A 22,265-nucleotide genomic window follows, 5' to 3' on the forward strand; every position below is an offset into this window, starting at 1 on the left:
AGGAAAAGCAGTAGTTATTTGAAAGAGTACTTTGCTCAGATAAATTGAGTCAATAAATATGCTATTTGTCATGTGGAGTCCAGTTAAAGTCTTGTTTGCTAACAAAAATGCTGTCATCACAGAGCCTAATAGAAGCAAACTATCTGGAACTATCCACTATAAATAGACAAATACCATATGAAAGCAGAAAACAACAATTGCAGCTGAACAAAGAATTGCATCCTGCACACATCGGTGAATGCCGTAGGGTAGCCCACCTCAAAATCTATGAAGTTTATGTCTGTCACCATCTTACATTTTAATTCAGTATGAAATGGTCTGGTGGTGGTAAAAAAAAAAGAAAAAGAAAAGAAAAAAAGCCATGTTTTGTCTGTGAAATGTGTTTTAATTGCTGCATAGTGAAGGTTACTCTAGCTGGAAAAACATGTCACTTAAGTCACTGTTAAATTGCAAAGCAGGGCTTCAGTGAACTTGAATGTATTTCTGCAGGCTACTAGAAAAGGGATAAGCTTCATCCCCTTTCAAACAGTAGTTTTACATTAATTTTCACAGCTATCCATGTTATTTAGCACAGATCTAAGGAAGCCTTTGGTTTTGCTGCGAGCTTCCCACTTGCACTTTATTCACATACATTAAAGAGCTGTGGTGCCTCTCACTCATTTTCATTCTGGCAGGGATTGGAAGTGTTGCCTGTGAAGCACCATCAACCCAAGATGGTCAAACCTCGCTGCTTTGGGTTAGATGTCCAGACAGCTATGTAGGCACTGGGTGGAAGCAGACTGATTTTTGGATGTGATGAACTGGCAGCTCTGGTCGTTTATCACCTCAGAAACTTGGAGTGTTCCCATGAAGGCTCCAGGGCTTTGCCATGCATGCTTGGGCTTCCAACATCTTTGAGATAGTAGGGTGTGGAGGAGAAGAAAATGCTCAGAAGTATTGCCAGATATCCTGAAGATGGCATTTCCTATCCCCAAAGGAAAATAAATGCTGAAAATTTATGTTGCTGAAGCCTAAGACAGAGATTATGAAGAATTTCTATGAGATATAAGAGTCTGAACTTGACCTTTCACTCTTTATATTTGGAATAGAACAGCTGGGGCATTTTTAGAGTTTGCATCATGTGGCCTGAGATCAGCTGATTTAAATCTGCCCTGCAGTCATCTTAGGCACATTGTTCATCCACTCCCAAAGCTGCATTTTAAAAAATGAGTTAGGAATCCAAATCCCTTTGACTTTCAATGAAATTTAAGCTTGTGTGAATCTAAGTTACTCTTTAAATGGGACTTAGGCTGCTAAGTTACTTATATCCTTGTGAATATTCCACAGTACATCTACAAAGTCTGATTACAGAGTGATTCCTAATTTAAACTACAATTTCAATCTCAGTTCAACTTTCAGTTTCTCTTTTCCCTGGTGTTCTACTGGCCATGTAATATTTGATGAAGGATTTTCTGATAATCGATAACCTACAAGTTTTTGGGTTTTTTTCTTCCTGTTGGCTTTCCTCTTCTTGCTTTGCTCCTGCCACTTATCTTTGGTCCTTTTTGTTTCAGTTATTTCCACTACTAGGAGTAAAGACCAGTACAGACAAAGCAGGATGAAAAGATGGCTGACTTCTTGTTACCACCGGGTACTAACAGCTTCCACCGGTTCACGCCTGAATCTTTGGCTGAGATTGAGAAACGAATTGCGGAGAAGCTTGCGAGGAACGCGAAGCAGGAGTACAGAGAGCAGCTGGGCGAAGAAGAGAAACTTCAGCCTCAGTTTGACTTACAAGCTTGCAAGAAGCTGCCCGATATCTATGGGACTGTGCCTCCAGAGCTCACTGGAGAGCCATTGGAGGACCTGGACCCTTTCTACAGTGATTGCAAGGTGAGCACCGGCAAGACATTCTCCTTCTTTGCATTTGCTAAAACATAAAATGTTTCTCTGTGTTGAGGACTCTGGTTCTTGTCTTTCCGCAGCCAGTAAAAGTATTTTTTTTCCAGTTTAAGGACCAGAGTTTTGGAGTGAGCAGGGTTCCCAGAAACCACCTAGATAGCAGGGCAGTGGAGTAGTGTAATTAAGACTTGGGTGTTTTCAGATAACACTGAATACAAATATACAGTGTCTGACAAGAGCAGCGCAGTAGCTGAGCTAAATGAAGGATTTTATCTACCATATCTTGCTGTCTTCATGAGGCTTGACTCTTCACAGGTCTGTTTAGCACTTAAGCCCCTTAATGTTAAGAGCTTCTGGGTGACTTGAGTCTTGCGCTAGCGCTCTGCACACAAGTGAAAGGCACCTGCGTAACCGCTCCTGGAGGGCAACAGATCTTCTCCTGCCGAGGGCTGGTTAAACTCCATTCTCAATGCTATCTGAGATGATCAAAATAGTGCTGAGGGGGAGGCCAGTGGTGCGTGCCATGCTGGCACTTTGCAGACGGTTATGCTTCATCCTAAAGTGAGCATCACCTGATGCAAAATCATCTGTGGGCTGGACAAAAGCCACAACAGTACAAACAGCTTCTGTCAAAAGGCTGTTGACAGCGTAGCCATGTGGCTTGCTTACTACAATTTGTTCCCCCATTTCAAACATTTCACAACATGGAGGACAAAATAAGGCTTGGAAGCACAACATATTTTTAGACAGCTTCCAGTTCTTTCAGGTGCTGATGTTCTTGGTTTTGGGCTATTCTATTTTCTGTAAACAACAGGTTGGTACGAGATCACAATGCTTCTTTTGTTAAAACAGTGTAGAAAGAGATGCAATGGCTACAAAATAAAAGTTAAATGGGCAAAGAGAAATAGATTACTTATCTGCAAGGGCCAGAATTAATTTAAAAAAGTTTATAGCTGTGTTGTTCCTGTTATTCCTAGGCACAAGCAGCAGGATATAGATTTGCAATTTCTGTATCATGATGCAAGATGGGCGAGTGGCAGATTTACTTAGAGTTTGTCTACAGAGTGGCCTGATCCTGTCTCCGAGTGAATGTTAGTTTGCCTGCACATGGTTGGGCATCTTCAGAGCCCTGTAAATTGGGCAAGCATCCAACTCACTGWTGCTTTGGATTAAAGATAATTCAGTATTGTTTTTCTCCAGTCATATTAACCCAAATATAGTAACAGTGCCTCAGTACCACGGCCAGGTTAGATCCTGTTGTGGAACTGTGCCTCATTGAGCTTCTCATTTGAAAGATGAGACCAAAAAACTGGCTAAGAGCCACAGGATGCTCAAGGTAGGAAGACAGAGTAACAAAATAATAGGATTGCTGGCACCTGGGAAGAAAAGCGGCATAAAAGTCCTTCCAACACATTTTAATGTCCAGGTCATCTTTTATTTTTAGAGGTGAGTCTTCTCCCTCCCCAGCCYCATGATGGAAGTGACGGCGCGAGATCCTGTAAGCAGTGAAGGAGTAAAACAGTTGGGATATTGCAATAGGATGGCAATCGCTCTGCGGGGAGGGTCTTGGGAGAAACTTCATAGAATGAAAAGGAATTTGGGGGTCTAGGGAGGGAGTGGGGAAGAAGTTTGGGATCCTGGCAGGAATTTCCCAATGGGAAGTGGGCTGGGAAAAGCTGGGTGTTAATGCAAATGCTGAATGTTCTCATTTCCTATTTTGTTTTACAGACATTTATAGTACTGAACAAAGGGAAGACAATCTTTCGCTTTAGTGCCACTCCTGCCTTGTATATACTTAGCCCTTTCCATCCAATCAGAAGAACAGCAATTAAAATTTTGGTACATTCATATCCTTTCTGTTGATTTCCCTCCTAGTGTATTTTATGATATTATTTTTAAACACAGATCAGTGGAAGTACGAAATAATTTGATTTCAATAAGCAGTTTTAAAACTTTTTGTTGTACTTGTTTGCTGATTTAACCAGAAATGTTCTTGGATTTTTGGTCTGTTTTATTTTATATTGTTAAGTGAGGTGTGAATATAATTCTTTTATACTACTTGCCTCAGATATGTGAACTGCACTAGAGAGTTTGGTGAGTTATTCAGGTTTTTAAGAGGTAAAGGGCCTGACCATAATTAGCAAAGAGTCAGTGGAGGGAATTGGGTACAGTAATTCAGAAGGAAGTGAGCAGGTAGTTGGAGTCCATCCTGGGAGACGTCCTCTGATGGGCAGCTTTGCCATAGGGTGCTTAAGCTACCTCTCCCATGAGACCCTGTGCCACCGTATGCAGATGTGGTTCAATTTTGAACTGCCTGAGAATTAAATTTTTTGCTGTCCTGAAACAGAACATTTAAAAAATTTCATTGTTGTATTGTTAGTTTGTTTAATTTCAAGCTGTTGTCCAGCTTGGAATGAAAAGAGACGTTGACATGGTGGACCTTTCAGCAGAGCAGCAATGCCTGATTTCACCTAGCCCTGGTTCTGAAGTAATGCAAGGGTATTACTTAGCATGTGTGTGTGKGGGGGGAGAGTTTCGTTTTTTAAATATGGCCTCAGAGACATTTTGTTCTGATTTAGTCACACATCTCTGCAAGATCAGACTGAGCCAAATGTCCAGCTTTGTATGAACATTGTTTTCACGAGTTGCCTGCTTTTTCTRCAGTGCACGTCAGGTCTTGCACTGATAATTCAAAGACTCTACATGCTGCTGTGATGATTGTGTGACATTTTAGTGACAGAAATTCCCCAACTGCAAGGCCCATGTCTACCAGAGGGTGCTAATAAATATTAAGCAGATAACATCTTAGAATCATTGGTTTATTATCAAATTTAGGGGAAAAAATAAAGAAAGAAGCCAGATTCCCAGTGGTTCTGAATGCAGTGGAAAAAAGGGATCTGAGAATATACATGTCCTAACAAAAGGAAACATAGGTGAGGCTCCTAGTAACAATTCTATGTAAAAAGGAATATGCAATATCAGCCAAGACATTTTTATGGTTTCTAAGAATACACCATAGAATTTTGCAGAGACATTTGTTTGTGCATCAAGTTACACCTGCAAGCAGTTCAGCATGTGCTGCTGTATACCCAGGGCCAAACAGCGTTTATTAGGTACAGTTACATCAGAACAGCCTTGCTGAAGCTAATTGAGGTCGATGGATTTACATGGGTATGACTCAGAGAAGAATTTGAAAATTGAGCTTAGCAAAAAGCATGTATGTGTCAATATTGGTTCCAGCTGTGGAGGCCTGTTCTGTCTTACTACTCACTTTCTTCTACAGCTGCTCATGAAGCCAAGAGGTCACAAGTATGTGTAATACACAGGAACTACACGCCCTTGGTGGCAGTCAACCAAAAGATAAGAATGCAAGAAGTCCTTATCACATTACCTCCAAGGATAGAGAACACAGAGGAGTGAATTTCAAAGACATGTCAGGAGCAAAAATATGGTCAGATAAGGAGCATAAATTTTCTGAAGTGGAAGGCTGCGAAGCTAACAGCATTTTCGTTCCAGAAAGACCCAAGTTATCAACTTGTGTTGATAATGTCAGACAATCTAACAGCTCAGCCTTCGGCAAGCACAGGCAGGAGGCGGCAGTCCCAGGCACAATAATACAGCGGCGAAGTTCCTGCATCAGGCAGTGCATTGTTTTCCGTCAATAAAGGCCTTTCACAGCAACCTGAAACACAAAGGCCAATTGGTTGAGCAGGAAGTCAATATCCCAGGCAGAAAGGAGCCTGAACCAGCAAGTACTCAAGCAGATAATATCACAGACGTGAACCTGGGGACTAGATCTACTGTTTTGCATGAGTGTAATCAAGCAGTCTTTATTTTCCCCAGGGCATAAGCCAAAAGAGCATTAACTGTCACGTAAGTGTCTGAAGCAACTTCTTTAGTGAATGCCATGTTTCCATTGCCAGTCATTGAGTGTACCTCAAAGGCCAACAGTAGAATAGAATAGAGAGGACAGAGTAAAAATCATCCTATACAGAAGATGTGGGGGATCACATTTCTTGGTTAAGTAGCTTATGTGGAATTCTTCCTCTGAAACTTCAGACAGGATAGATCCTGTGTTTTCTCTGGTCATCCAGTCAAGTGAGGTTAGTCCAGTCAGTTAGAAATAAACCCTTCTAAGGGAAAGAATATCCATAGTCTGACAACCTCCTGCTAAAGGAAATTACTTCAATTAACAATATACCCATTAAGCTCTTCTAGGGATCTGTCCTCCTCTTCAGATTCTAGCAGGCCTCACGGTAGGACCACGGTCTAGAGAGCTAACCAAGCAAGGCCCTGGCCCATTTCTCTTATGGAGGACATGGGGAGTATGGAGGTGCAACCGTTTGCTCCATGTCAAATACAAAACAAAATTCTTGATTGATTACTCTTTGTCTTCTGCATCATTATTAGCTATTTTACCATCTCCACCTATTAATAAGATTAAACCACTGCTGAGATTTCATTTATGTCTTRTGCTTTAAAGACTCCTTCTTATTTCACATTGCCTACAAGCCATGGTTGCTCTGTGGTGTTCCTGGTTTCTCCAAACAGTTTGCTGTCCTTTATAGAATATATAGCATTTGCTATTTCCTACTTTTCCTAGTTATTAAATATTGTTCTGCTCAATTTGTCACAGATCCAGGATGACCTTTTCTCCAAAATTACCTTCCTTGACTCTAGAATTATGGATTCCTACCCATCTAAAATTTTTCTTCTTAAAGAATTCCAATTTTTGTTCATATTTTCTGCTTGCAAATATGCAAGAATCTGCCAGCTGATTTGACACATTTTCCTCTGTAAGGAAAAATGAGACCTTGTGAAGCACTTGTTATATGTATTATTGATTGGGACTAACCTTTGCCTACCCATATTATGTTTAATTTGGCAATGATCACTTAAACAGCTCCTATTATTCAGTCTGCTAATTAACCATTATCCATCATAATAAAGTCTAAAATAGAAGTATGGTATGTTTGGTTTGATGACTTTGTACTAGAAGACAATAATTTATAGTTTTTAGGATTTCCTTATACAGACTACATAAGATGCCATTCTGTAATTTCAGATTGGGAGTATCCCATAAAATAAAAGTTTTGCTTTCAATTTATTTTAGAAAGGATCCTGATGAGTGGCTTAATATATTGGATTTGTGGTCTGTAACAGATACCAAACAGTACTCCCGTTTGGAATGTCTTAACCATGTGTGTGATCCGTGTTAACTCATGGATCAGTATGCTTTCAAAATTTAAAATTAACAGTAATTCTAAGTTATGTTGCAAGCAATGTCTTTAAAATAGATTGTCTCAATTTCATCTTCTTTACTCACTCTGTCCTTTCTGATCAGACAACTGTCTTCAATTTTTAACAGTCTGCTTATGCAAACAATTGCATTAGATTTCAGGAATGCTAATATTTATTCTGTAGGAATCTCCATTTTCTCTTGCTTCTTACACAGACCTCTAATTTCAGTGTGCAACCAGTTGAAATGTTTCTTCACTTTATATTCTTTGTCATTTTGATCTTCTTGATAAAATCAGTTTGAATTCATAGAGCATTTGATGGCCCTAGACTGACCCCCTTATATTTTCACCTTGTGTCCTCCTGAATATTCTCTTGGGTCTTTGCATGAGAAGGCTGTGACACCTGCCTATAATTAAGCATTTGGGAAAGCTGTTAGATTCAGCTTACACTACAGGGAAACAGGGATATATAAATCAGACTGGTGATCCTAAAATGGGTGATTATAGAAGAATTTCCTTGTATAGAATTAAATTGAAGGATAGTCCTTGTTTGGTATGGTCTTCAGCTACCACTCTGTTGTTCTGCTGTTGTTTTCATAGGATTCTCATTGTAGCTGAAAAAGTAATTCAATGTTTTCTAGGCTAACTACAATTTGCAAGTAACCATGTTAACTAGATAGACCAGATAGGTGGTTTTAGAAACCTGTCTCAGGCTGAATTAAGAAAATGAGGCTGGATATCACATATCCTTCATAGTCATTCAGTAGGAGGTGTATGCCTCAGAAGTGGAAAATGTTTGTGAGATGAGCAGTCCCTTTGAGTTCAATTACTGGTTTCTGCAATGGCATCGGGGAATATGCAGGTTGGTTACTACCAATTTAACTTTGCCGTTGCTTATGTGGCACATCAGAAAACGTTCCATTCTGTATTCAGCAGAGGTTTTGGCTCTGCGAAAGGACAATTTTCATACAAACATTTCAGGACATATACTTGAAACAACATTCTCGGATTGCTATTCTCAAACAAAAAAAACACCAAAGAGATCTGTAAAGGGGTGAAAAAAAAACCCATCTTTTTTTCTGAAGAAGGCAAAAGAAATTTGTGTTTGTATTCTACTGTCTTTTTCTGACAAGGGTTACAGCCTACTGACTGAACTGTAGGTTGTTTTCCTTTGCCTTAGCTTCTGTCCCTTTAAACTCGTTGCTTAAACTTTTCCCAGTAACATGGGACCTATTATTTACACAAGAGGATCCCATCATGTTTTTTTTTGTTTTTTTGTGTGTGTGTGTTGGTTTTTGTTTACAGAAGGTGGCATGTGCTTTCAGGAGAGCAGTTCAGCAAACTATGTTTTCAATTTCAGAAATCWGATTTAGGGTGCTCCTTGTCTTATTTATGGCCTCAGCTTAGTGGCTAAGTGTATAGACCATATACTTAGGAAGTTCATTTTAGCYGTCAGGAAACTGGTGCCTCAGCTGAGGCAGTCAGGTTTGCAGACCAAAACTGCATATTTGCCAACTGTGTTTGCAGACCAAGCCTTAAAATTAGTGCTCTGAAACTCATGTTAGCCTTTGGTGAAACTGTACACTGAAAGCAAGACCTGAAGCCCACTAGACAGATTAGAAAGATCAGATTTATATTTATTGCCTGAGAAATGTTTCAGGATGCAAAATAAAATGGGAATTTGCAGACACAGGTTTTCCTTAAATACTTAAATGATCCTAATCCCTCTTTTTGTACAAAGTTGTGCACCTATGCACATTGTCATCTGACCAACACAACTGTAAGTTTGGGGTACTGTATTTTCAGAAAACTGCAGAGTCGGTGCATTTGTTTACTGTGTTAAGTATGCATAAAAGATGTAGGCAAGAGAAAGAAAAGCAGGGAAGAGTCTCTCAGTTTTTCTGTGTTTGCATAATTACCTGTTCCCTCACACACTCGCAAACAAGTGTCTATGGTAGTTTTTAAGCATCTTGCAAACTACGAGTGAGCTGTCACATCTTGTGTGAAATGATTAAAATTTATGAAGTCTTATAACAGATGCGGTTTTCCTTAATTCATTTATTTACATTGTTCAGTATGTTTATTATGTGCACTATTTTAACTAATTGTGTGTTCATGGCACAATCAGAGACTCCACATTGGAATAAATATGTTGAGTAAGTATCTTTGCTGGTACACAGCTGCCCTGTCCTTATCTTGTCCTTCCTCTGTCATTTGTTACATTCTTCTTTTCATCTTGTTTGCTGTTGTCTAATTTMTTTCCAGTAATACTGAACATAGTATCTGTCCTGACAAAATGTTTTGCCAGGCCTTTGTTGCCTCTGAAAACTCCCTTAGCAAGTAAACTAACAATTTTTAGTCTACCAAACTCATATTTATTGTTAAAGGCACCTGCTATGCTACATCTGAATGAAACCATATATGATCAGAGCTCCGTTTGGAACTGGCCTGCCTTCCACAGTTCCCGTGCAAGAGATTCGGTGGTGGACACGTTAGAATAAGCTGATGGACCTTAATTTGCATTATTTTAAAAAATACATCCAGGATGTACTTGGTTCTGTCCTTAAACTAAAACTTACCGAAAGCAAAAGTTTCATTTGGACTGAGCGCATAACGAAAAGTGTTCCTCTGTAATCCTTGGTAGAGATACTTTATGAGCAAGCATAAAATTATTTGGGAACACTTTTATCAGGTTCTTGTCTCTCCAGCTTGCCAAACCATCAGAAAAATAGCAAAGCTTTCACTCAAAGTTCCTTTTTTATTCCCCAAATAATTTTTAAAAGGGGCTATTAGGCTTTAGAAAGTCCATTTCATTTCTTTAAGTTGCTTTAAAATATTCCTTTTAGAAACAGATACCAGATGCACACACTTATCAACCTACAGTGCATTAAACAATTATTTTGGCTCATTGAACCAATCAGAACACACTTTTTATTTTTGACTGACATATGATAAACACAGCCATCTGCTGCTCCGTAGCCTGGCGGTTGGTCTACTCAGGGCAGTAAGGAAAGACAGCAAAATGCCCTTATTTTAGGTTTCATAAGATCATGCGGGGTACATCTTCTAGGCCATAAATTACTAATTATAGACAGGACTGAACCAAATATTTCATCTGATCACAATAACATCTTAATCCCAGGATGTTTCATGTATTTCTGTATAGTATGCTGCCCTCAAGTATGTCTATGACTTTCCTTTTCCCCTGATGTTGTCCTTTTCTTACTGAAAACTGTCACACAGTTCCATACCCACAAYGTGTGCAGCTGAAATGTGGACTCCTCATCCGTGTGAGTCAAGCTTTGGCCATTGGTTCTTCACTTGGGAGTTCAAATGTTCTGGAGGAAAACATCGAGGTGCTCGTCGTGTCTTCCTTAGGCAAAGAAAATGTGGAYAATGTTATCAGTGCACCAGACAGGACATGCAAGAAAGTTAAATAGGAATGTAACTGGAATCATGCAGCTTGGAGGAAACCCTTTGCCTTTCACGTTTCCCCTTCTCCTGCTTCCCCTCATACCTCTCAGCTTTTCCTCCTCAAATTCAGGGAACAAAATCGAAGGCAGATATTTTTGATGAGCAAAATAACCCAGTGAACTTTAATTCAAATTAATTAATATTGGATTTGGAAAAGATAAATTKAATCCATTTTGTTCTAACATCCCAGAGCCTTATAAAAGATACAAGAGCAACACTGTATAGATATTTGTCCTACATCCTCCTTTAAAAACAGAATAAGTACTTGCCATTTTGAAAAAAAACAACAAATCAATTTAGCTTACCCCCATTAAAAAAATTAAAAAAAAAAAAAAAGTCTTCTACTGTTAAAGAAGCTGTTCAGCTGCTGGAGGACTTTGCCCCATCCATTTAGAATTAGATGATGATTATACAACCAATTAAACCATCTGACATGCTGAATAAATACAAGCACTTTATCATTTTAATGAGCTTATGTACAGTTAAGGTTTTTTTTTTTTTTTTAGTTCTTCGCATGTGTTTTCTGCATGTATTATTGAATGCACATGCTCAAAGAGGCTGTCACTTGGGTGACCTATATTTGGAATATCGCAACAAAACTAAATAGGAGCAGTGAAATTTGGATACAAGGTAATGCTTAGGTATATGGTCAAAGAGGAAGTGTGAGAAACATTTTAGGCCCACCGTTGCACAAAAAAACAGTCCTGCTACTCTGCATSTTATGACAAAGCATATTGAGATCTTATGTCTACTTAGCTCTACTGTGTGCACGAAGGCAGGAGGACGTGAGAGTGGCCACTACCTGTAAGTGTGCCCAGTTGCAGACCAAAGGAACGCAACCAAGAAAAAATGCTTCCTTTATTGGCATAATGAAGTTCTTCAATATATTAAGACCTTTAATTGCTTACACCTTTTGTTTTTGCCAGACAGGAATCCAAACAGTTCTGAGGAGTTTTGGTGATGGCACCATTATAGCTAATGATATATAATGACAGCCTAACCAGGAAACTTAAGCTAGTGTTTCCAGTGAAACTCATAGCATCACATCTTCTGAAATTTTTGCTTTATGGGATTTTAACTGTTTGGTTTTTTTTTTATGTGGTAGACTCACAAGAATGAGAACTCTGCTTTGGTATCAACTGAATCTTCATTTGGGGAAAAGTGGTAGGGAATGCCAGTGGTGGATGCTAAACATCTATTATTTTTGTTAAGATATGATCTAGGATATCTAGTCCCATTGAGTTGCCTATCTCAGGTATAAACATATAAAGAAAAAAGGTGATGTGTGCCCTGAAGGATATTTCTGGTGGTGGTTAGAGAGCCCTGTATGAATACAGATCTGAATGCTGTAACTCAACACATTACTGTCCTCCTCAGAGAATTTGCCAAATTTTATTATAGGTATCATCCTTATTGCAAAAGATAAAATGTATGTTCTATCCAATATTATTCATAGTGAAGAAGCTGTTGGTAATAACTTACTGTACTATGGAAAAAAAAAAAAAACACCCTTGCATCTTTCTTACTATCAAGCAGGTCAAAATTACTACATAGAGTATTGGGTGTGTGTGTGGGGGTGCATTGATTTCCTGATTTTTAGTGAGGGCTTTGTACTGTTGCTTAATTCTCAAGGCTGGTATAATTTACCACAAATAGAGAAACATAGGGGAATTTGCAGAAATACCCATTTTAGCTGTAAAACCAAGTTGCAACAATTTTTAACCTGCTGCCCATTGAAATGGCCTGAACAGGAAGGGCTGAGAGATATGAATGGAACAAACATCTTCCTTTAAATAAGAGAAATAATAAGGATTGCTTCATAATTCATTCCTCTTTCACTGACGATTGCAGACAGTGCTTCGAAAGTCCCATAGCACAGCTTATCAGCATAGTATTCATGCTTGACTTAAATGAGCAAGAATTCATCAGGGCACACCCTGCAGCGAAACTTAACTTCGTTCTGTGGCTGTCATGAGCGCTTTCCCATTTCTGATACCTTCCTTGGTCCACACACAAAGCTGCTCATACACAGTCCAATGCTGCAGCTATAACTCTCATGAGCAACGCCAATGAAACGTGTAGGAGTGTCTCGTGCTAGTAGGCCTGGGACTGACATGAATAAGCTGAGGGAGCTTCTGCCATTTGTTACATTAACTGCTAATGCTCTTGCTTATCTTGGCCCCTTTATTCCCCAGGTACACTTTCACTGGCATTTACACTTTTGAGTCATTGATAAAAATATTGGCGAGAGGATTTTGCATGACAGAATTCACCTTCCTTCGAGATCCATGGAACTGGCTGGATTTCAGTGTTATTGTTATGGCGTAAGTAGCACTCCATTATATTTTTCGAGACTGTGATGAGCAATAGAACATCTTAAAAAATTGCCTGGCTGTTCTATTTTTCCCCTCAAGTTGTATCGGAATTGAGAAAATGATGAAGTATGTTAGGATGGTTTTCCTGAGTGGTTTTAGAGCAAGAAGTCAGAAATTCTCAATTCTGTTCCAGATCTCTCAATTCACTAGACTATTTTGGAGAAACTACTTAATCTCTCTGTGCTCCACTAGAGCTGTTTGTAAAATATTTGTAATAACACTTGGCTATGTAATGTAGGTTTGGGAGACTTCACTAAGTGGGCTGCAAGACCTCAAATAGAAAGTGTTAGAAGTGTGTGACTTTATTACTCATGTATCAGAATCCCTATTTATACCCTATCCACCATAACACTTACCACCAAAGCCACTCTGGTGTTCCATTCAAGATTTGGTCTCACTTTTGAACACAGAAAATAGCAGCTAGCCTGACTAATCATAGATCAGCTATGCATTAATAAACAAGTTTTAGTTAGTAACCGATAAAAAAAAATGATTGTACCACATTCACRTTCATCTAAGAAATGTACTGGAATATGACCATATAATAGGACATTCAAAAAGGGAGTGAGAAGTTGGAAGATGTGTATCTGAGCTGTGGAGGGAGGTGAGCTGGAAACTTCATAGGGAGGAGTGTAGGATACAACTATACTTCAGGGTTTGCAGTCCTCTCAGGGCTAACCTTGACTTCACAAATCTTCCTCATCCTGAAAATATTAATATTTTACTTCTATAAGGAGATAATTTAAAGGCTTCTGAAACTTGCTTCATATCTTGAGAACAGAAATACGGCCCTGGCAAGATATTCCTCTCCAGCTATGTACTTCTACTTAGACTATTAGAGTTCACTCAGGACATTTGGGGTTCTGGTGCTGCGAAAGAGCTGATGGAGTTGTGGCATCTAGACAGCTAAAAATACACCGGGGTAGGGGAGGTGTCAGCCAACGCTTGTGGATGACATGGGGTCAGCCCAGGCTCTGGCCAAAGGCAGGTGTCTGACAGTGTCAGTATCTCCCGCTGAGCTAAAAGTCCAGATTCTCTTTACGGTCAAAGAAGAGAGAAAAGCACTTCAAGAGCACACTTTGTGTCGTCTTGAAGTGGAAACCAGCAGAGGTGCCTGAAAGGCACCATTTCCTTCCACTTATTATAGAAGGAGTTCATCTGACCAGCTCAGGTGGAGATATCTGCAGTGCCTCCACCTCTGCGAGGTGAATCCCCCCCTCCGTGAGCCGTACGTGGCCTCTTGCACCCGCACCGGCTGCAGCGTGGTGCCTGGCACCAGGGCAGTGCAAGCCCCCTGGGGAGCTGCAGTCAGGTCCCCGGTGGTCCCTGTGCATGGGACAGCTGAGCCACTGGCCTCGGTGGGGTTATTCTAGTGAAGGGAAAGTGATGCTGCAGGGAGCCAGGCCCAGACTTTGTTTAGAAGTAACAGATTGGTTTTATTTTTCAGTCTTTTTGCTCTTCTTCTTCACTGCTTACTTCTTCTCCCGTTGGATACTGATCTCCCTGTATTTTCTACTTAATGATACCTATGTTCTGTTCTCGTTTTAGTTTAGTTCTTGCTGCCCTCTTTATACCTCGTAATTCACAGCCTTAAATGAAATGCAAGCCTGCTGGCACTGACCTTTGAGCTGAACCCCTGAGCTTATGGTATTTGATTAGTACTGGAATCGGGAAAAACTGTTCAACCCACACTTAGTTCAAACGCTGCTAAGGGCTGCTGAAGTTAGCAGCAAGACTCTGATAGGGTGCAGGGATTGGGACTAATAATCTTAGCAGTGTTTCTCAGAGGAATAGCACAAAGATGCATAAAACCTGGGTGGACTTCAATAGGGAAACTCCCATTTATTTTAATAGGCTTTGGATCAAAGTCAGCCCCAAGGCCAGATCCTGATATCTGTTACTACTTTTCTATGGATTTTGCTGAAATGACATCTGGCCATCATGAAAAGAATTTTAAAAAATGCAGTGCAGATGGGGAGGTACTTTTGGAGGTCAGTGCACACTAGGTATTTTTCTCAGCTAAACTTTTCCTCAAGATGTGCTAAATACAATTCTTCTACAATATTTAGAGACAAGACAAAACAATACAAAGAATTACAAGCCTGATCTACTCCTGTCCTTGGGATAGATAGTAAAATCAGGGTACGATAACTCAACTGCTTGTGAGTTAGTACGTGATGAAGGAGTTCATTTGCAGGTGTCTGAATTCATCGTGACAAGGAGAGCTTCTGTGCACAGGTTCCCGCTGTTCTAGAAGGCAAAAGGCCTCTGATAGTAAGGCAGGAATGAATAGCGATAAGCACAAGATAAGCAATAATTTGCAGCCTTGACAATGCAGCTGCTCTCCTGAGCTGAGAAGCTGAGGGTGTCCCCACTCTGCTTTGCAGAAGTCCTCTGGGAGTGTCTTGTCTACTGCCACTGAAACTCGTCTCTGAGCGGTCGGTGCAGGACAAGCTCTGGACATCCCTTAAGTTCTGCTCAGATGGTCCCTGTGGGTTTGGGGCTTAGAGAGCTGGAAACGTGAAGGTTTGTGCAGACCTTGCAGCAGACAGTTACCCAGAGGTGAATTCACTCCCAGGAGGTGGGAACCAGGATTTAGTGCCCAGAGGTTGTGAGATTACAGCTTTTTTTGCTATTCTGATTCTACTAAAATTGAATTGCAGCTCAGTTCTCCAGCCCTAGGATTCATGAAACCTTCCTTGAAGCTTGTTCAATGAGAGGCCTGGGTCTCTGTATGTCATTTCCCAGCTACATTTCAATTTTCTGTCCAAATGATTTTTCATCTCTTAGTTAGAAGGTCTCGAAAACAGGAGGGGCCTGCAACTGAGAAAAATAAACCTTCTCAAAATCAAATTACTGTAGTGGCTACGTTCTTCGTAACTGGCATCCATTCCTGTTGTTTTGTATTTTAAGGCATATTGTATTAACATTTTTTATCAAATATGTTCTTGAGACAGTTAAGGAGTTTAGCTGGAATGGAAGGGAAATAATTCATATGTTTAGCCAGTTGCAAGTGATTCCTCTAGCTTATAGACAGCAGTGAGGGAGTTAAAAGTGACTGCAATTTGATCTTCATACGTACAACGAATCCTGCTTGCCAAGTATGTGACTAGCAGATAGTACAAAGGATTGGATAATGGACTCTATTCTGATATGGTTTATCCTTCATATAAATCCAATTTGCAAGTAATTTAAAGCAAGATTGATTATCCAGGTATCTCTACTGTTGTCTGCTTGTAGCTAGTGTGATACTTGTGGTATTTCCGCATCTGGAAATAAAGATATTATGAGGGTTCAAAACGTGCTGGAGAGCCTGATAAGGGGACACGAGATTTAACTGGGCTGAGGGTTTTAAGCCATGAGACAATTTGATTCTGCCACTGGTGGGTGTTATAGTGGAATGACCATCACTTGCTTTGGAGTTACTGTAAAATAACTTCTTACCTCCTCTTTTGAGCAGAAACTGCACAGATTGTGTGGGCGACAGCCACAGGGAATAGCTTTTAATAGTTCATGAGAGAGTAAGTGGTGTCTCCAGGGCTTTTCTCCCATACCTTGCTAGCATGCTATTTCTCAGTAATGGCTTGTGACCCTCTGCATGGTCATGGACAGGTTCAGGGGACATTGTGAAACTGTCCCCATTTCAATCACAGTTTCTCAGACAAGCGAACCCTTTCCAGAACAGGCAAGGCAGCAGTAGCTATAATTCTGGGTTGCAAAAGGAAACTGAGATGCCAAAAGCAGTTAAAGACAATAAGCATTTTGGCTAACAGGAGAACCTGTAGATGAGAATTCGGGTTGCTTCTCACTCCCCTATATAGAGGAGCTGAGCTCCTGCTGTTTTATTTGAGAAATGACGGAAGTAAAAGTTGACTATCGTGAACAAACGGGAGTAGCAGTTGCATTTTCACATGCTTATTTACATATTAATAACACGTTTTTACAAGTCTGTAGTCAGCAAAACCACATTCACATGGTGTTGCTTCTCCCCAAATTATTTTGGTCACTCTTGCATGCTGCAGAAGAGTTTGAGAGAGAACAGTTGTGTGAACCTAGGGAGGAATTAGCAAATAGCCAAATCTCTTTGCCCAGATTCCCCTATGGGACTATGAAGAGGAGAAGCAATATTGCTATTCCAGACCGTAATCTGGATTAGCAGATATGGAGATGATGTTTTTTCCTCCCCCAGAGGCCTTTGCAGAAAGCCCACTTAAGCAGGCTTTGTAAAATAACCAGGTGAGTTTTGTCCTTAACATGCAAAAACAAACGCCTCAAAGAAGTAGAATATGTAAATTTAATAGCAATAAGAAAGAGTCCAAGACTTGTTTTGTCCAAATGATATAGTGGTGACTATGCTGTTTACTGTATACTCTCTTGGAGGAAATAACTTTTTAAAGCAATGCCAAAAGCAGACTTGTTCCGTAACTGACCCTCCTGGGCCCGTTTTGCTCTGATGTTGCACAGGTCTCTGTGATGACAAAATGGCCAAGGTAGCAAAGAGCTGGGACTGGTATTTTAATCACAAAGAGTCTGTAGTGGAACTGGAATTATATTCATTCAAAAGCCGTCTTCTGGTAGCCAAAGGGCATGGATTTGATGTACAAAACAGAATCAAATTTTAAGTATCTCTTGAAACCAAGGTCTGCTATACCACACAGTAGAGCATTGTACATGAAAGAGCCCAGTAGAAATATTTGCACAGATGTTTCCCCATATTGTGATATATGTGGTTTGTAGAAGCTGTTATGACAAAATTACTTGGGTATTTGGAGCTTTTATTTTTTTAAGAGCAGCAAAATAATTCTTAATATTTCCAATAATGTGAAGAATTTTTGTTAAACTACATGATGGTAAAATGTTTATAGTATTTATTGCTGAGCAGCATGATAACAAAGTTCACCTAGTAGTTTTAAAGAATTGGTGCCTATTAGATAAGTTGAATAGTTCAAGAAACATTTGAAATAATGTATACTGTAAAAAGCCCAGTACAAAAGGCATCAAAGAACAGCCTGAAAAGTGGATGCACCTTTCATTCAGATGCATTCGCTCCTGCTATGTATGAAYGCATTCTTCATTCAGACAAGTCTCATACTCTATTGTATAATTCCAAATAACTGTGACTTAATTCTACAGGTATGTAGGAGAATTTGTGAATGTAGGCAGTGTTTCACCTCTTCGGACTTTCAGGGTATTGAGAGCTTTAAAAACTATTTCAGTAATCCCAGGTAAGAAGCCCTGATCCTTACGTATTGGCTCTCAGCTACAAGTGATTCTTTCTCTGTCTCTCTTTGTCCCCTTGACTGTTGTTTTTTGCTGGTGTTTTGTCATTGTCTGTGTGTGACTTTCCCTTGTTACAGATACATAACTGAATTTGTGGACCTGGGCAATGTCTCAGCCTTACGAACGTTCAGAGTACTTCGGGCGCTGAAAACAATCTCAGTCATTTCAGGTGAAAATCAGGTTAAACACTCCGGCTGCATTTAAAGCCTACATGCCATTTCCAGTAGTAAACACAGTAAATCCAAATGACTTAACCATAGATACTGATCGGGAAATGGAGGAATGTAGGGAATGTGACCTGTCAATAGAATACATTTTTCTTATGTTTTCCAATACTGTTTCTGTTGGCCAAAGGAGTTAGAGTGCTTCCAGAATTACTGACCTCAATAAAACAAGTTCCACTGTATAAACTCCTGTACAGAGTGGATCGTGAATCACATGCATAAAGTACTCATGCATGAACCATATGAAAATGGCAATGAAATTCTATTAAAATCTGTGGATATAGATTTTAAAAATGGAAGGCTAAATGGCCTCAAAATGTTTAAGAGTTTCAGAGCACATCGATAGAGGGACCTAAATCTGTGCTATGAGCTGAGACCTGCTCAAGGCTGAAAGCATAGCCTAGTTTATTTGGTGTTTACCCATTTGCATGAGAAAGAAAGACCGTTTAATTTCTGACCCTGAAGAGATCAGGAAAAGTTCCATCATTGATTTTAGTAGATTCAGCATTTCACAACTCATTTTACATATTTTAAAGGATCCCCCCTGCCAAAAAAATCAGTGTTTTTGCTACAGGCCTGTTAGTGAATGAAGCTTTTTTCTCATAGATTTTGATCTAATTTATTTCTGTTTTGTAAAATAATAAATAATATTTCCTACTTAGTAATTTATGCAGAGATGAGTCCATCTAGGACTAACTGTATGGCAATACATTCTTGCCAAGTGTTGTCTATGGACAGGTCTCATTCAGCCTCAGTGTTTAACATCTCCAACCTGCATGGCAAGGTAGAGAAGATAGCAAAAACCGTGCATGGTAGATCCTATTGGTGATAATCCTGAACAGATGTTGGCAATTACATGTCAAAAATACTCTTAACATTGAGAAAACTACTCAGCATCTCACACACAGCTGTGTAAGGTTAGAAAGGTTTTTCTGTCCATCAAATTATGAACATCTGCCCTATAACATAAATCTAAACAAATGCCACAGCATAAACTTTTAGGGATGTGTATTAGAACTAATCACCAACACTTATACAGATTTTAAGTTGGAAATGGGAATTCTGGAGATGAGATGTTAAGAAAAATGAAGAAAACATCTTTGTAGATATAGGGCTTTACTCTCTTATTCCAACAGTAAATAACAGAAAACAGTGAAATAACTCAACGAGCAAGGTGCTTTTTAGTGCAAGTGTATGTCAAAACATACCTCTTAAGGAATACTTTAAGATGATCGGTCATTAGGTCTGATATTTCTGGAAATCAGTTCTTATTCTTAAGTTTTCTTTAATTTTAAAAAGGAAATAATCAATTAGCAGGAGAGATCTTGTTAAATTTTCTGTAACTGAATTTCCACTGTGAAACTGTTTTTGCTTGGGAAAACCTTAGATGAGCAGCAAGCTGAGCATGGATTTACAGATCATATGGGATAGTCACGGCTAAACAGAAAGAAAAAAAGAATTTCTTGGCTTCCTTTGCTAGTGATTTGAAGACTAACTTGGAGGGACAGCTGTCTCCAGGGGACACCTTTCACTTTCCATCTTGTCTCAATCTTGAGACTCTTTAAAGAAAAGTCTGTCAATTTTGCTGAGTTATATATAGTCATTTTATGATGTTTTCTATCATAGTTGGAGCTGAAGCATATTTTACATCAGTAAACTGTAGCTGAAAAAAAGGGAGCACAGAGATCCAGAAGAATTTTATTTAAAGTAGATCCAAACCTTTTAGTGATGCTAAACACCTAATTGTTCCATTTGTTGGTTAAAAAAAAAAGGAAAAGGAAAGTATTATTTATTAGTGTGATACATAGTAATTCACATTCTCTTTCTTTCTCTGTGATTGAATATTGGATTAGTTTTCTGATAGCTGCATTTTTAGGTACTAGTAACTAAAATATTTGCTGACATAACTGCAGGAAGATATGCTAATAGAAAATATGGTTCTTAGATGTCTTTGTCAAGATTACCTGTGTCTTGAGTATGCTTGAATTACAGATGTGGAGAGATACAAATTGCTAAGGATAGTATAGCTGCATGTAAAACAGAGCTATGTTTCTTTTTTTTCTTTTTTGTGTTAGCAGATAATTTCAGAGGGGTTGGTTCATTTTTCAGTTAGGCATATATTTTAAAAGAAATATTGGGCATGATGCTGTGTCTATTTGGAACTCAGTCTAAGTTTTAATGATAATGTAGATTTATGCTGGGATAAAATATTTTTCCACAATAGACTTAGAAGTGTAAAGATAATGAACACTAATATCTTCCATGAGATTTTTGTGTTGAACGGCTGGAGTGAGGGGAAGAGGGTTGTTTATTATTTCCTCTGTTATATCTTAGAGGAAGAACACTGAAACGTATTTTCTGTTTGGCAAATATCTAAGCTTTTCCTCTATAAAATTGATCACACTTTTCTATCAGGTAGTTATGTTTGCACAAACATACTTGGACTAAGCGTGCTCAGTGAAATTGCTTACCGAAAGTAATGGGCCAAGTCCTCAGTGGTGTAAGGCTGCAGTCCAGCAAAGCACTTAGAGGCCGGTTTTCAAAGGCATTCTGCTTCACTTGAAATCAATGAGTTTCACTATTGACTCCAGAGGGAGTCAGTAAAGCTTACAATTAATGCTTTTAAAAATCTCACCTACTCTTAATGCCTAGCTTTAAGTGCACAAGTAGGTCTAGGGACATTTAGGGGACATAGAATCACAGGACTCAAAACGATCACCCAAAGTCTTAAGAGTCCTTACCCCTGGCCCAAGGCAGCATTGAGTATAACTTAAACCTGACCTGATATTTGTTGCCTAACTTCTCCTAAAAATCCTTCGAAGTCGTCTTCCTGAGAAGTCTGTTCCAGTGCTTCCTTATTTTCACCAGTAGAAGGCTTGCCTGGGGAGGAAGGATTCTGAGCCAGATTCAAAACCCCAAAGTTTAGTACCTACCTGAAAGCCACGTGTTTCCTGGTCAGAGATGTGGCTGCTGGCATGCTGGCATCTCCTGTTCCACAGGGCCATGGATCGCTTGCCTGTGGGTCCTGTCTCTGAGTCCAGCCCCTCCTGTCCAGCCTTGCTTTCCCTTGATGCAACATCGGCTCATTATTTTTTACCCTACAGTCACAGTGCAGGATGGCAGGACAGCACATTACCCCTGGCGGCAGCCTTTAACGTCCCTGAGGACCATCATGGATCCCCTCAATTTTCTCTTGTCTGCAGTAAACAGCCCCAGATCCTTCTGTTCTTCCCRACTGCTCATGATATCAGGGATAACACGCTGTGTACAGTAGCTGGGTATTTGTCTTACACTACGGGATCTTCCTCGAGAGTCATTAAAAGAAAAGTGGTTTTCATTTATTCATGTGTCCCTTATGTTCAGGTGCTTAGAAGTAGGTAACATTTTCKGTACGTAAGCATAAAACCCTTAACTGTCGGTGATTTTATTTATTAATTAGCATCTTGCATATTGCTATGGCAACTGGATTCAGGCTCTTTTAATCTRGATGGGAACTACAGTATTCTCTGTCAGCTATAGGACAGCCCCATAAAATCACTCATTCGTCTCTCACTAATGGCTTATCCAAAGCCTAGTGGAGTTGATAGGAACTTTTCCTGTGATCATAGAGGGTCTCGAATCATAGTTTATCTGCATGGAAATCACCAATTTTATGTAATAACTAGTAACTCAAGTRATTTAAAGCCCTGAGATAACCCCTCCCCGCTCCCCCCCAAAAAAAGCCTGCAAAATGCAGACCACGATGATCATCAGGATTTTGTAAAGTGCCCTTATCCAGACAAGCTCTGCTG

At 39.6% G+C, this 22,265-nt stretch overlaps 1 protein-coding gene across 3 annotated transcripts in view; it reads left to right on the forward strand.

Moving 5' to 3' along the window:
* Window positions 1-1,605: 1,605 nt before the first annotated feature.
* LOC112978264 (sodium channel protein type 5 subunit alpha-like) overlaps window positions 1,606-22,265 on the forward strand; it is a 173,054-nt gene continuing 152,394 nt past the window's right edge. For all 3 annotated transcript variants that reach the window (XM_026091567.1, XM_026091569.1, XM_026091570.1), the window contains exons 1-5: window positions 1,606-1,872; window positions 3,610-3,728; window positions 9,188-9,277; window positions 12,791-12,919; window positions 18,328-18,419. In XM_026091567.1, the coding sequence (XP_025947352.1) occupies window positions 1,606-1,872; window positions 3,610-3,728; window positions 9,188-9,277; window positions 12,791-12,919; window positions 18,328-18,419 (697 nt within the window). The remainder of the gene's footprint in view (window positions 1,873-3,609; window positions 3,729-9,187; window positions 9,278-12,790; window positions 12,920-18,327; window positions 18,420-22,265) is intronic.

This window comes from Apteryx rowi, unplaced genomic scaffold (assembly GCF_003343035.1).
Source record: "Apteryx rowi isolate R43461 unplaced genomic scaffold, aptRow1 scaffold_91, whole genome shotgun sequence".
Lineage (NCBI taxonomy): Eukaryota > Metazoa > Chordata > Aves > Apterygiformes > Apterygidae > Apteryx > Apteryx rowi.